This window comes from Bos grunniens, chromosome 7 (genome assembly GCF_055505025.1).
Source record: "Bos grunniens cultivar Pamir isolate PY7600 chromosome 7, Bosgru_T2T1.0, whole genome shotgun sequence".
Classification (NCBI taxonomy): Eukaryota; Metazoa; Chordata; class Mammalia; order Artiodactyla; family Bovidae; genus Bos; species Bos grunniens.
In genome coordinates, this window is record NC_141171.1 from 31,481,383 (window position 1) to 31,498,080 (window position 16,698).

The window sequence follows — 16,698 nt, forward strand, 5'->3', positions numbered from 1 at the left end:
AAAGAACTAAAATCCTAACACTTTTTCAAGCTAGAGACTTTTAAGCAACTAAGGCCACATTGAGTTTCCAAAAGAAATAATTAGGCCAGTCATCCAAACAACTATCCTGAAATTCGTGGTTTCTCACGTAGCTTTCCAAAATGCAAGCAGGCATCTACACAGTCACACACTAAAAATGACAAAAATGTGTACAAAGCTGGTAGGGAAAGCAAAGGCACACAGCTGAACAGAGACTTTCAGAAGTGCAATATTTTCCTAAAACTGTGACCTCCTCTCCAATGGCCCAACTCAAGGCAGCAGCATCCTGACTTCACGCCCTCCCTAACAGATCGTGCTCTGTTTTCCCTTCTCTGGGGATGTGGTGCTCACAATCCACACCTTCATCACACTAGCCTGCTGTTACGGCTCAGAACTCATTCTCTCCCATCTCCTTGGACTCATGCTCTCTCCTTCTCTCAGCCACACTCTCAACATCAGCTCTCTCCTCTGATCCTACAGAATTAAACAAGCACCCCCACCGCCTCAAGACACACTGCCTCCTCAGCTGGTCATGGGTGGAGTTTCCTGCTCAGGTGTTCACAGCCATCGTTTTTTAAAGAATTGCCTTGGTTCCTGTCTCCACTTCCTCAGTTCTGCATTCACTCCTCCAGCCACAGCACTGTGGTATTTGTGCCCTCACCCACAGGCATTGCTCTTATTGTGGCCACCAGTGAGTTTTAACTGGAAAATCCAGGGGCACTTTTCAGACATTGCTCTTTCTAATCACCTATTTCCCACGCTTGACCATTGTAAGTGGTCCTTTACATTCTTTAAATCATCACTCCCCCTCTTTCTATCTCCCTAAGTTTCCTCTTTGAAGGAATATCTTTGAAAACTTCTTTCCTGTCTTCTTTAGAGAAGCTTCTTTTTCCTCCTTCCTCACAGGACACACTTCTGCACAGTTCCTTTCTTGGGACATTCTTCCCTTTTCATATTCTATGCTTCTCAGGTGACCTTACTGATTCCCACAGTTTCAACCATTAGCTCTACATAGTATAGACACTGGTCATCTACATATTCATATATATATCCCATGCATGGAAATTCCTAAAGAGATGGGAATACCAGATCACCTTACCTGCCTCCAAAGAAGCCTGTATGCAGGTCAAGAAGTAACAGTTAGAACTAGACATGGAACGGTTTGGTTTAAAATTGGGAACGGAGTACATCAAAGCTGAATATTGTCACCATGCATGTACAGTCCATGGGGTCACAAAGAGTCGGGCACAACAGATTGATTGAACCAACCTAAGCAGAGTACATCATGCGAGATGCTGGGCTGGATGAATCAGAAGCTGGAATCGAGATTGCGGGGAAAAATTTCAAAAACCTCAGATAGGCAGATGATACCACTCTAATGGCAGAAAGTCAAGAGGAATTATAGACTTTCTTGATGAGGGTGAAAGAGGAGAGTGAAAAAGTTGGTTTAAAACACAGCATTCACGAGACAGCAAAAGAGACACTGATGTATAGAACAGTCTTATGGACTCTGTGGGAGAGGGAGAGGGTGGGAAGATTTGGGAGAGTGGCATTGAAACATGTAAAATATCATGTAGGAAACGAGTTGCCAGTCCAGGTTCGATGCATGATGCTGGATGCTTGGGGCTGGTGCACTGGGACGGCCCAGAGGGATGGTATGGGGAGGGAGGAGGGAGGAGGGTTCGGGATGGGGAACACATGTATGCCTGTGGTGGATTCATTTTGATATTTGGCAAAACTAAAACAACTATGTAAAGTTTAAAAATAAAATAAAATTAGAAAAAAAATAAATAAAAAAATAAAAAAAAAGACTTGATGAAAAAAAAAATAAATAAAACACAGCATTCAAAAACTAAGATCATGGCATCTGGTCCCATTACTTTATGATAAATAGATGGGGAAAAAGTGGATATGGTGACAGATTTTCTTTTCTTGGGCTCTAAAATCACTATGGACAGTGACTGTACCATGAAATTAAAAGATGCTTCCTCCTTAGAAGAAAAGCTATGACAAACCTAAATAGCCTATTAGAAAGCAGAGACATCACTTTGCTGACAAAGTTCCGTATAGTCAAACCTATGGTTTTTCCAGTAGTCATGTACGGATATAAAAGTTAGACCATAAAGAAGACTGGGTGCCAAAGAACTGATGCTTTTGAACTGTAGTGCTGGAGAAGACTCTTCAGAGTCCCATGGACAGCAAGGAGATCAAACCAGGTAATCCTAAAGGAAATAATCCCTGAATATTCATTGGAAGGACAGATGCTGAAGCTGAAGCACCCAAACTTTGGCCACCTGATGTGAAGCGCTGACTCACTGGGAAAGACCCTAATGCTGGGAAAGATTGAAGGCAGGAAGAGAAGGGGGCAACAGAGGATAAGATGGTTAGATGTCATCACTGACTCAATGGACATGAGTTTGAACAAACTCTGGGAGATAGTGTAGGACAGAGAAGTCTGGTGTGCCACAGTCCATAGGGTCACAAAGACATAGGGTTGGACATGATTCGGTGACTAAACAAATCCCGTGTGTGCATGCTCAGTCACGTCTGACTCTTTGTGATCCCATGGATGTAGCCCACCAGGCTCCTCTGTCCATGGGATTTCCCAGGCAAGAATACTGGAGTGGGTCGCCACTGCCTTCTCCAGGGGATCTTCCTGATCCAGGGATTGAACCTGCATTTCCTGCATGTTCTGCATTGCAGGAGGATTCTTTACCATTGAGCCACCTGGGAAGTCATATATATCTCAGTCTGTTTTAAATATATAATTCTTTCCACCATTCAGACTCTATTAAAGAAAATTATTATAAATTATCCTATTTTAAATGCATTTGATTTTTGCTCTTACTCCTTGTTTTTATCCTATGTTCCAAGAGGTATTTAAAAAATTGATGTGTCAAATTCTTCCATGCTAAAACACTGCTTGCTGTTGGTATTTGGGAAAACTCAGTAATTCTCTCTGACCATATTAGAAGTACACCAGGAATGACTCTATTGTAACGTTAATATGTGCAGTCAGACAAAAGATGAAAATCCACATTGGTGAAGGGACGATGAGACCACAGAATTGAATGATCCTCTTCTACTGCAGGGAGTGGTTGTGGATGGGAAAGGACGTGGGTGAATGAGTGTGGCTATAGGCGACCAAGGGGCTGAGGTTTTTTTTCATTTTTCAATTTAGTAGTTACATACTTGGATTCTATAGCTAGACTGCACATGTTATAGCCTGACTTCACCGTTTTCCAGCTAATTAATCTTAGTTACTCAATCTCTGTATATTACAAGTTTCTGTAAAATAGGTACTAATGGTATCTACATCAGAATGTGGCTGTGAAGATTATGAGGTAATAATGAAAAATATCAGGAATGGTGTCTGATGCATAGCATGTGTTCAAAAATTGTTAGTTATCATTATTATTTAATTAAAAAGTATAAAAAATGAGCACTTAGAAATGAAGCTAAAATAATGGTAACTATTGAGGCAAAAATTACAAACTATGAAAGATTTAGAAAGCAAGTTATCTTACAGTAGAGCAGATGACCAACTACAAGCCTTATTTGACTTCAATGATTGTGTACTTTTAATTGTGAGTCAATAATCAATCACTACCAAAATATAAAGACTGACTTCAAGAATGGCGTTTGATACTATAATTAATTGTGACCTAATATTTAAGTTAACCTGACATTTCATAAGATGCTCAACTGTTATCACAGGGTATGGTAAACTCTGTGAGAACATAGGATACATCTGTGTCATTCACCTCAAGTCTAGAACCATACCTGGTGCACTGTAAATGTTTAATATATGCCTGTTGAGTAGACTTGTATAACATGTACTTGTTCATAAATGGTAAACGGTTTGTATAAATAATCCGCATAGTCAACTTAATAAGTGTCATGACTTGGGCAAGATGAAAACTATTTCCAGAGTAAGAGAAGGGCAAAACAGTAAATCAACCAATTATTCATTCTGCTAGGAAATCACTCCATATCTATAAGATTGCTCTCTACCTTCTCGGGTAGGGATGTCAGTCAGGTCCAAGTTTGGCGTCTGGGGACTTGGGTTCTAGGCCTGCACTCTAACACTAGTTATGGGACATAAATTTGAAATTAAATTTTGCCTGGATTAGATTATTTTTAATTCCTTTCCTGGCAGGTATTAAGAAAATGGTAAGACATATATAATATGGTGAGCTGGAGAAGGGACCAATGAGAGGTAATTGAGACTTGGATACAGGACACTACAAAAAGAACACTGCCAAAGTTGGGGCATTCCGAAGAGCTGATGAAACAAATCCTACTGAGAAGCACTTTAGAGAAGTTTGAACGGCAATAAGAGCAGGGTGATGGCTCGAAAGGGCAGGGACAGCGAAGAGATGGAGGCGATCTGAGGCCCCTAAACGTCTTAGTAACCTTCTAGGAAGCACCAAAGAAAGATAACAGGGTTTTAGAGCCGTGCGAGAGAGGAGGGACAAGCAAGGTTCTCTGTACCTTGAGTATCTTTCTAAGATTTTTTTCACACCTAAAACTGGAACAAAAGCTGTACTCTTTATCCACCCCGACTCAGTGCCTGGGTCCATGTGATAAGCCCTTCGGGCCCTTTCTCAAGGTCTCCCACTACCCTGAAGCACTTCTTGGTCAGAATGTAAAGAAATCTGGAAAGTGTCAGTGGGATGAGTTGAGCAAAAGGTGATGTACGCATGAAGGGGGAAGGGGGGCTGGTATTTTAGTGTAAGTGATGCCCAGTCTGTGGGACGGAAATGTGAAAACTCACTCAGAGTGAGATTTATTTGCCATAAGAATTTATTTTTCTACCAGTGGTTTAAGCACTTTGCTAGCTTGCTCAGTCGCTTCAGTCGTGTCCTACTCTTTGCGACCAACTCTTAATAGCTCACCAGGCTCCTCTGTCCATGGGATTCTTCAGACAATACTACTGGAGTCAGTTGCCATGCCCTCCTCCAGGGGATCTTCCTGACCCAAACCCATATCTTCTGTGGTTCCTGCACTGCAGATGGATTCTTTACCCCTGAGCCACTGGGGAAGCCCCTTAAGCACTTTAGGAAAATGAATCCACCTAAGTCTGTACTATTACCCTGGGCAGCAAGGGCTTGGGTCAAAAGGGATAATAAAGTGAAAGGACACTTATTGACCTTGATCTCATCTGATTTGCACAAAACGTATGCTATGTGATTGCCAAAAATGTCAACTTTCACCAAAGCTGCAGTCATGGTGATACAGAAAAGCAATAAAAATTCCTGTGCTGAGGAATAAAGCATTGTACTTAGTTCTATTTATGTGCGTGTGCACACATGCCTGTGTGTGTCTATTTACATGTTTGTATACATGTTGGAGAAGGAAATGGCAACTCCAGTGTTCTTGCCTGGAGAATCCCATGGACGGAGAAGCCTGGTAGGCTGCAGTCCATGGGGTCACACAGAGTCAAACACGACTGAAGCGACTTGGCAGCAGCAGCATACATGTTTGTATGTACATGTAGGTATTTGTATAAATATATGCATATACATATATATGCACTTGTGTCTGCATATGAATAGAAGTGTGAGTTTATGTATGGACATAAATATACATTTCATATCTTCTCCATAAAATACAGGACAATAGGTAGAGATGGATTATTATGACTTAACAGATGGAAAAACTGAGGAACAATTAAATTAGGAGGGTTGCTTAAGTTCTCCTAGCTTCTTTTATTTTATTAATATTTATTTATACTGTATATCAACTCCTTTACTTTTGATAAGCACTCTACAATCACTTCAGTGACAGCTAGGGATAGTGATGGGTAAGATGACTGGTCCAGAGGAGATTTTATTAAACCAAATTGCTCAAAAGAGAAAAAGTAACACAAACAGTTCTGTTTTGAAATCCTGACCCTCCTACTTATCTATCTGTAACCCTGTGAAAGTCAGACTATCTCTCTAAGCCTCATTATTTCATCTGCCAAACAGGGGATTAAAAATAGGGCCTGCCTTGCAGAGCTGATATGAGGATTAACCAGGACCAATGATTTAAAGAGTTGCGGTGCGTGGCGCAGCCAACATTTGATGGCTCACGAGTGGAGCACTGCAGTGGATCCATGGTTTGGCCTCTACTTTGTTCAGTCCTGTGTATAATCTTATTTTTGAGGACAGCAAATTGGCCTCTCTTCATAAAATATACATCACGGCTACTAAGAACTCTATAGTAAAATAATATTCCAGGGCATTTTCCCTTTGTAAGACAGAGAGAGCTGGCTTCCATAGGAATACAGAAGGAACTCTGTAAACCATCTGCAGCAACAGAAAAGTCCAGCTTTGAACCCCTGTGTCTGTGTGTGTCGTCATCTCGCCCTCATAGACCCTCAGTCACTGCACAATGTTCTGCCCTTTCAGATGGCAGAGTTACAAGAATGTATAGTTTAAACTCTGCATTTTGCAAAAGATGAGCATTATTTTTGAGTCTGGGAAACTTCAAAATAATTTGATTGCCTTCTGTGTTTTGTCTCATTAGGCAAAGGCAAAAAAGCTTTGCTTTTCTGTACCAATATACAGCTTGTGTTTTAATTAAAACAAGAACTAGGCTCATGACCAGGGGGGAAAATCATGAAAGAGAAACCCTATAATACGTAAAAGGGCTACGGTTGGAGAGTAAGAAGAGGAGTTTTAAACTTGGGCATCTCTTCTGTAAACATCTTTTTCAAATGTATTATGCATTTCCCTTCCCCCTTCCTGCCACTAAACCAGGAAAGAAGCATAAAGGCTGTCAGAAAAGGTTGTTTACAGAATTTCAACAACACAGGCAGGTTTATGGGAGACAACATTTCTTGTTGGGCTTCCCGGTGCAATGATAAAGAATTCGCCTGTCAATGCAAGAGGCACAAGAGATGTAGGTTTGATCCCTGGGTTGTGAAGATTCTCTGGAAGAGGAAATGGCAACCCACTCCATTATTCTTGCTTGGAAAATTCCATGGACAGAGGGGTCTGGTGGGCTACAGCCTATGGGGTCGCAGAGTTGGACATGACTGAGAGAGTATGCATGCACACACATTTTTTTGTTATACCAGTGAATTAGCAAGTTGAACACATCTTTGTGGGGATTTTTTCCCCTAATGTTAGCATTTGAATTATATCCACTTAGCCCTTAAAGCAGATGTAAATTTATTGCCCCTAGGTTACCTAAATAGACTGAGAACAATCATTTCAATATTTTAGAGGCTATGTCCATTTCTTTTCCCATGAAGACATTATATAGGCTAATACATTCTGACATGTTTAAGGTCTTAAACCTGGATGAGATGGAACAACTATAAAATAATCTACCATCTCAGAGGATGCCAGTTAGAGTTTCTTTAGTTTTAAGTGGACTGAAATAGACCAGGACTGTTCATCCTCAGCACTGCCAGCATCTTAGGCTAGATAACTCTTTCCGGTAGGGTATTTTCCTAGGCATTGCAGGATGTTTAAATCCATCCCTAGTCTCTGCCCACCAAATGCTGGTTATACCTCCTGTTATGACAATCAAAAACATCTCCAGGTATTGTTAAACGTCCGCTGGGGGAAGGGTAAAGTTGCCCCAAGTACTGGGGCTAAAGGCAGATATTCCAAAGACAGTGCTCCTAATTCAGTGGATGACATTGGGCAAGTTAAACAACTCACACCTCAGTTTCCTCATCTATAAAAAAAAATAATAATTTTCCCTTCTTCAGAGAATTATTGTGAGTATTAAACAAGATAATGCATATCCCCTGGGAAGTGCTCAATGTTAACCATTATCATTAGTTTATCAAGTCTATGCAATTTCATTTTTTCCCTTCTGGTTTCAGTTTAAATGCAGGTTAAAGATCCAAACAATAGGAATATATCTAAAGGGGGTGAGTTTGAGTGCAGTTACACAGTCACAGATGGAGATCTTTACTTATGTTTCAGAGTGGTCAGGCTATAGAAGCTCAACTATTGCATAATTCTGAATCCTAATTTGCTAAACAGCTTCAGTTATTGCTTAACATATTTTATTATCTTTCAAGTGGAGATTCCTAATTCATCAAAATTATGGGCTGCTGCCAGATGACTCTTCTATAAACACAACTGCTCTATTGTATTTTTTTTAAAAGTCTTGACATGATGCCTGGTCTTTTCCCTGGAGTTGTTTCTTCACCATTGGTCATATAAATATTATTGCAGCATTCATTGAAATAATAACAAAAGCTACCATTTTTAAGAGCAACTTACTGTGTGCCAAGATAAGTGCTTTCCGTATATTACTATTTCACTGAATCCTCGAAACAATCTTAAAAATGAGGTGGGTATCTCAGCAAGGCAAAGTTACAGTGCTACAGCCAGCAAAGGTCAGGACGAGGCTGCAGCCCACGCTGGTGCCTTCAAAGCCTACGCGCCACCCTGAACTGAGAATCGTAACATGTGTCCCTTTCTGAAACACTTTCTACGTTACTCCCACCACCCACATCATCGTTCACTTTCCTTGCTTTTCTCCACTCAACTCAAGATACCTGGAGGGGAGTGGTTTTAAAAGAACCAGGCTGTGATCCACATTAATTATGGGGCTTCCCAGGTGGCTCAGTGGTAAAGACTCCACAGGAGACGTGGGTTCCATCCCTGAGGCAGGAAGATCCCCTGGAGGAGGAAATAGCAGCCCACTCCAGTATTCTTGCCTGGGAAATCCCATGGTCAGAGAAGCCTGGTAGGCCATAGTCGATGGGGTTGCAAAGAGTTGGGCACAACTAAGTGATTGAGCATGTATGCATAGTGATTTAAAAAGGGAGAGGGATACCACTCACTTCACATCCATCTTAATGAGGACTAATAATTTTCCGAAAGCTCAAAGAGGGAAAGGCTGAATTCACATATAGGAAAAGGTAGGCAGATTCACCCACGGCTGAATAAAATGGGTGATTCATCAAACGCACCCCAGGAATCCAATTCTTACATAGAGTATGCATATTTCACTTAAGGGAAGGAGTAAAGTAGAAGAATAACGCTGCTGCCAGAGGCATGTGAAAGCCTATGTTTTTGAGACAGTTGCCACTGGTGACCAAAAACCAAGACATCAATGGAAAGTAAGGTCAGAAAGTAGGTCCGTGTTGGCCCTGAGACGAAAAGGCACTTAACTTGTTCAGAAAAGCCACCTTCTCGTCACATACTCTGAGAGTCAGCCCAACCGGGTGAGGGTGTGAGAGTCTAACATTGCTGTCCGGCCACTGGCAGAATAGACCATGTGGCCCAGGGTGAGTCACAGGAAGCTCTGAGCAAGCAGGCAGACCATCCACTCACAGCAGCCAAGAGTCAGACTGGAAGCAGCAGGGAGTTCGTGAGTGCAGAGGACACTAAGAAGTTCATCAGTCCACAGGAGTACAGGATGAATCAGGGCCTCAGAGGTCAGCCTGTCCTGTCCTTAGCAATACATGACTCTTCCTCGATATTCCCAACAAGTGTCCAACCCATGTTTTGAAAGCTCCAGTGACTGAAAGATATTGTTCAAAGACTAATAACTTGGCCATCCTTCAGTCTGTGTCCTTGTGAATGTTAGTCCATGCAGGCTGTGGCACAGCCAGGTATACGAAAGGGACTAATTATGTACATTATGGGCATCTACACCAATCGGGTTAATTACATTTACCTAATGAATAATTGTGACAAGAAAGAAACAGATTAGGAAGGGGAAGTCCAGCGAGGTTACATGCTTTCTCATCCAAGCTCACACAAAACGAAATGGGATTCATTTACTTCCTGGTCAGGAAGGCCCCCAAACCACACTTTGTCTGCCACAGCAGGATTTCTGTTGTCAATTTCTAAATGTGGTAGGAAGAGCTTAGAATGTACAGACTACAACAGAGAAAGGAACCCATATAGATTAAGGCAGAATTTCTTGAAAGCACTGCCTGCAAGGAGCAATACTTACAGAGATGTCATCACTGAAGTCAATTTCATCCAAATCAAGGTATTCAGGGGCTTCCATTATTCTTCTTTGCACATTTTGAGTAACGTCAGCTACTTATAAAGTCCTGGACAATAACGAAGCACAAGAGAAAAGCAAAAAGGTTAGCTGCTTTATAACCAGAAATCATTTTATTTAGACAAACAAAATGAGAAAAGTTAACTGGTACGAGGGCTGCCTTTGAGCACACTTTCCCGCTTGCTTCCAATGTCCCCAGCCTGGCTCTCTATAAGCACAGCTCCTCCAGGCTCCCCAGGAGGGTCCCTAGCAGGTAGCCATGGGTCCTTCACTGTATTTCATTTGTGCCTGTTTGCCTTTGCCAGAATAGTAACTCAGGTCAGACTCTTCCCCTGTGATTAAGGCAGATCCAGCCCACTTCCAATACTACACCATGGGGGAATGTATGGACTTTGAGGATGGGGAGCAAAGCTCAAAATCTGAGGACAACCCTATTCAAATGTTTATGTGGGCGTATCCTTGGATCCTGGGCATGGAGTAATGAATTCAGCCTCTCCATGGTAATAACACGAGGACAAGGCAGAGATACTGGAATGTCAGGTCCATGAATCAAGGCAAATTGGAAGTGGTCAAGCAAGAGATGGCAAGAGTGAATGTCGACATTCTAGGAATCAGCGAACTAAAATAGACTGGAATGGGTGAATTTAACTCAGATGACCATTCTATCTACTACTGCAGGTAGGAACCCCTCAGAAGAAATGGAGTAGCCATCATGGTCAACAAAAGAGTCCGAAATGCAGTACTTGGATGCAATCTCAAAAACGACAGAATGATCTCTGTTCGTTTCCAAGGCAAACCATTCAATATCACAGTAATCCAAGTCTATGCCCCAACCAGTAATGCTGAAGGAGCTGAAGTTGAACGGTTCTATGAAGACCTACAAGACCTTTTAGAACTAACACCCAAAAAAGATGTCCTTTTCATTATAGGGGACTGGAATGCAGAAGTAGGAAGTCAAGAAACACCTGGAGTAACAGGCAAATTTGGCCTTGGAATACGGAATGAAGCAGGGCAAAGACTAATAGAGTTTTGCCAAGAAAATGCACTGGTCATAGCAAACACCCTCTTCCAACAACACAAGAGAAGACTCTACACATGGACATCACCAGATGGTCAACACCGAAATCAGATTGATTATATTCTTTGCAGCCAAAGATGGAGAAGCTCTATACAGTCAACAAAAGCAAGACCAGGAGCTGACTGTGGCTCAGATCATGAACTACTTATTACCAAATTCAGACTTAAATTGAAGAAAGTAGGGAAAACCACTAGACCATTTAGGTATGACCTAAATCAAATCCCTTATGATTATACAGTGGAAGTGACAAATAGATTTAAGGGACTAGATCTAATAGATAGAGTGCCTGATGAACTATGGACTGAGGTTCGTGACATTGTACAGGAGACAGGGATCAAGACCATGTCTTGATCTTCTTTCCCCATGGAAAAGAAATGCAAAAAAGCAAAATGGCTGTCTGGGGAGGCCTTACAAATAGCTTTGAAAAGAAGAGAAGCGAAAAGCAAAGGAGAAAAGGAAAGATATAAGCATCTGAATGCAGAGTTCCAAAGAATAGCAAGAAGAGATAAGAAAGCCTTCTTCAGCTATCAATGCAAAGAAATAGAGGAAAACAACAGAATGGGAAAGACTAGAGATCTCTTCAAGAAAATTAGAGATACCAAGGGAACATTTCATGCAAAGATGGGCTCGATAAAGGACAGAAATGGTATGGACCTAACAGAAGCAGAAGATATTAAGAAGAGATGGCAAGAATACACAGAAGAACTGTACAAAAAAGATCTTCACGACCAAGATAATCATGATGGTGTGTCACTGACCTAGAGCCAGACATCCTGGAATGTGAAGTCAAGTGGGCCTTAGAAAGCATCACTACAAACAAAGCTAGTGGAGGTGATGGAATTCCAGTTGAGCTATTCCAAATCCTGAAAGATGATGCTGTGAAAGTGCCGCACTCAATATGCCAGCAAATTTGGGAAACTCAGCAGTGGCCACAGGACTGGAAAAGGTCAGTTTTCATTCCAATCCCAAAGAAAGGCAATGTCAAAGAATGCTGAAACTGCAGAATTGCACTCATCTCACACGCTAGTAAAGTAATGCTCAAAATTCTCCAAGCCAGGCTTGAGCAATACATGACCCGTGAACTTCCAGATGTTCAAGCTGGTTTTAGAAATGGCAGAGGAACCAGAGATCAAATTGCCAACATCCGCTGGATCATGGAAAAAGCAAGAGAGTTCCAGAAAAGCATCTATTTCTGCTTTATTGACTATGCCAAAGCCTTTGACTGTGTGGATCACAATAAACTGTGGAAAATTCTGAAAGAGATGGGAAATACCAGACCACCTGACCTACCTCTTGAGAAATCTGTATGCAGGTCAGGAAGCAACAGTTAGAACTGGACATGGAACAACAGACTGGTTCCAAATAGGAAAGGGAGTACGTCAAGGCTGTATATTGTCACCCTGTTTATTTAACTTCTATGCAGAGTACATCATGAGAAACACAAGCTGGAATCAAGATTGCCGGGAGAAGTATCAATAACCTCAGATACGCAAATGACACCACCCTTATGGCAGAAAGTGAAGAGGAACTAAAAAGCCTCTTGATCACAGTGAAAGAGGAGAGTGAAAAAGTTGGCTTAAAGCTCAACATTCAGAAAACGAAGATCATGGCATCTGGTCCCATCACTTCATGGGAAATGGGTGGGGAAACAGTGTCAGACTTTATTTTTGGGGGCTCCAAAATCACTGCAGATGGTGACTGCAGCCATGAGATTAAAAGATGCTTACTCCTTGGAAGGAAAGTTATGACCAACCTAGATAGCATATTCAAAAGCAGAGACATTACTTTGCCAACAAAGGTCCATCTAGTCAAGGCTATGGTTTTTCCTGTGGTCATGTACGGATGTGAGAGTTGGACTGTGAAGAATGTTGAGCGCCGAAGAATTGGTGCTTTTGAACTGTGGTGTTGGAGAAGACTCTTGAGAGTCCCTTGGACTGCAAGGAGATCCAACCAGTCCATTCTGAAGGAGATCAGCCCTGGGATTTCTTTGGAAGGAATGACGCTGAAGCTGAAACTCCAGTACTTTGGCCACCTCATGTGAAGAGTTGACTCATTGGAAAAGACTCTGATGCTGGGAGGGATTGGGGGCAGGAGGAGAAGGGGATGACAGAGGATGAGATGGCTGGATGGCATCACTGACTCGATGGATCTGAGTCTCAGTGATCTCCGGGAGTTGGTGATGGACAGGGAGGCCTGGGGTGCTGCGATTCTTGGGGCCGCAAAGAGCTGGACACGACTGAGCAACTGAACTGAACTGAACTCAGGGCAGACACTAACTAACCAACAGTAATGAATATTTCAGAATTTGTAGGGCAACCTCCAGTTCACCCCTCAAAAAAAAAGGATCTAAACACAGATTTAAACCACAGAGTTACTGCATCACCCCCTGCCTCTAACAGCTCTGCCTGCCAGAGCCAGACGGACCTGACACAGACGCCAGAGCGTCCTCGGGCAGGACTTGCCTCTGGGTAGCCCGCGGCAGCTCTTTAAATCTGTCAAGGAAGACACAGCACCTCCCAGTTCATTTCCCCATTACTCATCATCACCACCATCAGCGGTGGCAGTGGCACCCACAGATGTCAGGAATAGAAATAAAAATCTCCTGCCGGTGCCTTGCTGGGCAGTTCTCTTCTGCAGAGGAAACTCTGAGATGCTGAAAAAGATTCCATTTCCTGGAAGTTGTTTTGCTTATTACAAAAACTGTCTTATGCACTCAGACTTGAGAGTCTTAAATAATTTATTTTCTCCTCTTTCAGATCTCTAATGAAGGGGTAACTTGCCAAACAGTAAGGAATACATTATTGGAAAGTGAAAATAAATCTAGGCTGATTAGAATGAACTTATCAGTAAAAGATTGAGATTGTAAACATACCTAGTTTTTAAAGGAAAACTCTGACTCTGAAGGCACTGATTTCTCATTTTGAGGTTTAAAAAAAAAAACTACAAAAATAGCATAGTTGCAGCAAAAGAGAGAAAATCACTCTTCGTTCCATACCTCAAATCCATCACTGGACTCAATTTTCCTTTTCTTCCCTTCCCACATGAATACACCATTTTTATATATATTTAATTTATAGTGGACACAGAGTTGATCTAAGAAAGGATTAGGATGCTATTACCATGTACAAATGTAATTATCCATTTAGAATATATATTAAAAATTCTTTTGAAATCACAGAAGGTATAAAATAAAAAGAAAATCAATGTGTATTTGATGCCTAAATTCAATTTTATTATTTATAGAAATCTAAAAATTGGTTTGTAAGCAAATTGCTTGGTACAAAAATGTATCACTTTTCCTTTAAGCCTCAAAAAGCTTTTCAGAGAAAAACATGCATACTCATACTTGCAAATTACTCAAAATAACTTTCCCTTCCATTCTGGTGGATTCTGAGACAATCCAGACTTGGGATTCCAGCTTGTCAACTAACAGATCTTCTTTCAATTCAATTTCTTTTCACTAAATCTGTACTCCACAATGAACTGTTGATTTATAGACTCTATTCCCAAGGCTTTGGTGAACACAAAGATGATTCTGGGTGTTAGGATGGGGTACAGACAAACAGTATCACCAGAGGCATGGAAACATGAGATGAAGTGGAAAAGCGTGCGTCAAAGCTGGGGAACAAGTGGATCTTTCAAAACATGGATACACAAAACTAAATGCAAAATGCAAATGATCACATCTTAACTAAAGTTAACAGTCATTGAATCTTTGAGGTGTTATTGACATTGTGAAGAAGAATTTGCATTTGAGCATAAACATTCTAACGGAACATATCTAGTGGATAATATAAATCATGACAATGGGAAAATCTTTATATTTGGCCTTGGAGGTTGACAGTGAGATTCTTTATTCTAACAGACCAGAACATAAGTGTTACAACAGTTCCAGCCCATTACATGAAGGCCATATTTATCTCAGTAGGTTGAATGGTCCCACCTCAGATTAAGTGGTCCAAGGCATACAGTATTCTTCTTTGCTTCCCAATGGACCTACACATGTAGCCATCTCCTTTAACACACCTAATGCCATCTACAACACAATTCCTTCTGTCTAGTGTCAATGCTTCTTTCTTTCAAGGGGCCACTCTGGAATTAATACATCCTCATTTATAAGGTAGAGAAATCCCTGTGGTTCACCAAATCTGGGTCACATTCCCAGCATCAAGTCCATCTTTCAGCTGAGGGTGAGCCCACAGTTGCCCCAGTGGTCATTACATCGTCTCTTCCTTCCCCATCTGCCCTTCCATGGAGCACACAGGCCCCTCAAGCACTCCCTTCTGAGGAATTAGGGATGTGATGGGAACAGAGTCAGGTTTAGAGCAGCCGTTGCAACTAATCCAACACAATAAGGAAACTGAGCTGGGCTGGGGATGTGCTTTCCTCCTTGTGCTCTTTGGGCACCATCCCACCAGCCACAGCGGAAGCCAGCGAGCCCCCTTGTTCTGACAGCCCCACAGGCTCTGATGGGATGAACAGCCACAGAGGGTACACCCAAGGCCCATGAGCCAAGTCTGGCCCACAGATGTGATGTGCTTGGCCCCAGCAGTGTTTCTAAAAAATAGACTCTGTTGCCAGCTTATAGACCTTTGGTGATTTCACATAAAACTCTAGATTTCTGGCTTCACTTAAAAAATATCTGAAGCTCTGGCAGCACAGGTCTGTGTTCCCCACAATAAATAATCGGCTGGAGCTGAGCTGCCGCTGCCCTGTCTAGGGGACATGTGTTCCTCAGCTTCCCCCCTCAACCCCCATCAGTTCTGCTCATCCACACATCCTGCCTGGCCTTGGCGGCATTTCAGCCTTTGACCCTTCAGAGGAATCCAGGATTAAACCTTAAGTGCCATCCTCCCTGCTTTTCTTATTGGTGCCTCCCAACAAACGATATTTCCTTCATTTGTATTCTAAGGTTGAAACTGTACTCTACGATTGTTTTGAATTCTCATACCACAACAGCAGTAAAACACAATTTCTCACAAATAAACTACCAGCATGTTACAATATGTGCTTTTCCACAGCCTCCATGTCATCTCTTAGTATTAAAGAAAGGAAAGCTTCACCAACACAATAAAATGTTAGGAGGTGGGGATTACATTTCCTTCATTTTACAACCAGAGGAAGAAGACGTCTTTGCCTTGTGGTCACTGGCGTTGTGCAGTTACACGATGCCACTTCACTACTGTGACTGGGGGGAAGGGCAGAAGTTATGCCAAGGGCAAGTCCAGAAAAGAGACCAAGACCATCCTCTGCGTGGCCAGCCTGGCAGCTTGGACCCAAGAGGGCCAAGCGGCTCCAGGCTGACGAGAGTGGGTCGACAGACACCTCAGTGGAAAATATTTTTCAGCTTCCCCAGAAAGGGCAGTCCAGCTGAAAGGCCTTTACATGAGATTTTTATTGCTATACATCATAGTTGGCCCTGGACCCCTCTGGGATCTCAGAGCCCAGTCATTTATAAATTTGCACGGCACCCTTACCCCATCAGCCCTGAGTCTACAAGCTGCAATCCCAGGTTCCTTCTCTCCTCTTTTGCCCACTTCCTTCCCCTCAAGCACATCTCTTACAAGACCTGTCTACTCTCAGATACTGCGGACTGGTTGAAATCCTTCCATTTCAAGGTCGGTTGGGCT

At 42.1% G+C, this 16,698-nt stretch overlaps 1 protein-coding gene across 23 annotated transcripts in view; it reads right to left on the bottom strand.

Annotated features, from left to right (window-relative positions):
• SNCAIP (synuclein alpha interacting protein) overlaps positions 1–16,698 on the bottom strand; it is a 164,648-nt gene that overhangs the window by 71,063 nt on the left and 76,887 nt on the right. For all 23 annotated transcript variants that reach the window (XR_015167061.1, XR_015167060.1, XM_086410697.1 and 20 more), the window contains one exon: positions 9,937–10,039. Coding sequence is in view for 17 of the 23 variants with exons in the window: in XM_086410697.1 (XP_086266823.1) it covers positions 9,937–9,993 (57 nt within the window). In the remaining 6 variants the exon portion in view is untranslated. The remainder of the gene's footprint in view (positions 1–9,936; positions 10,040–16,698) is intronic.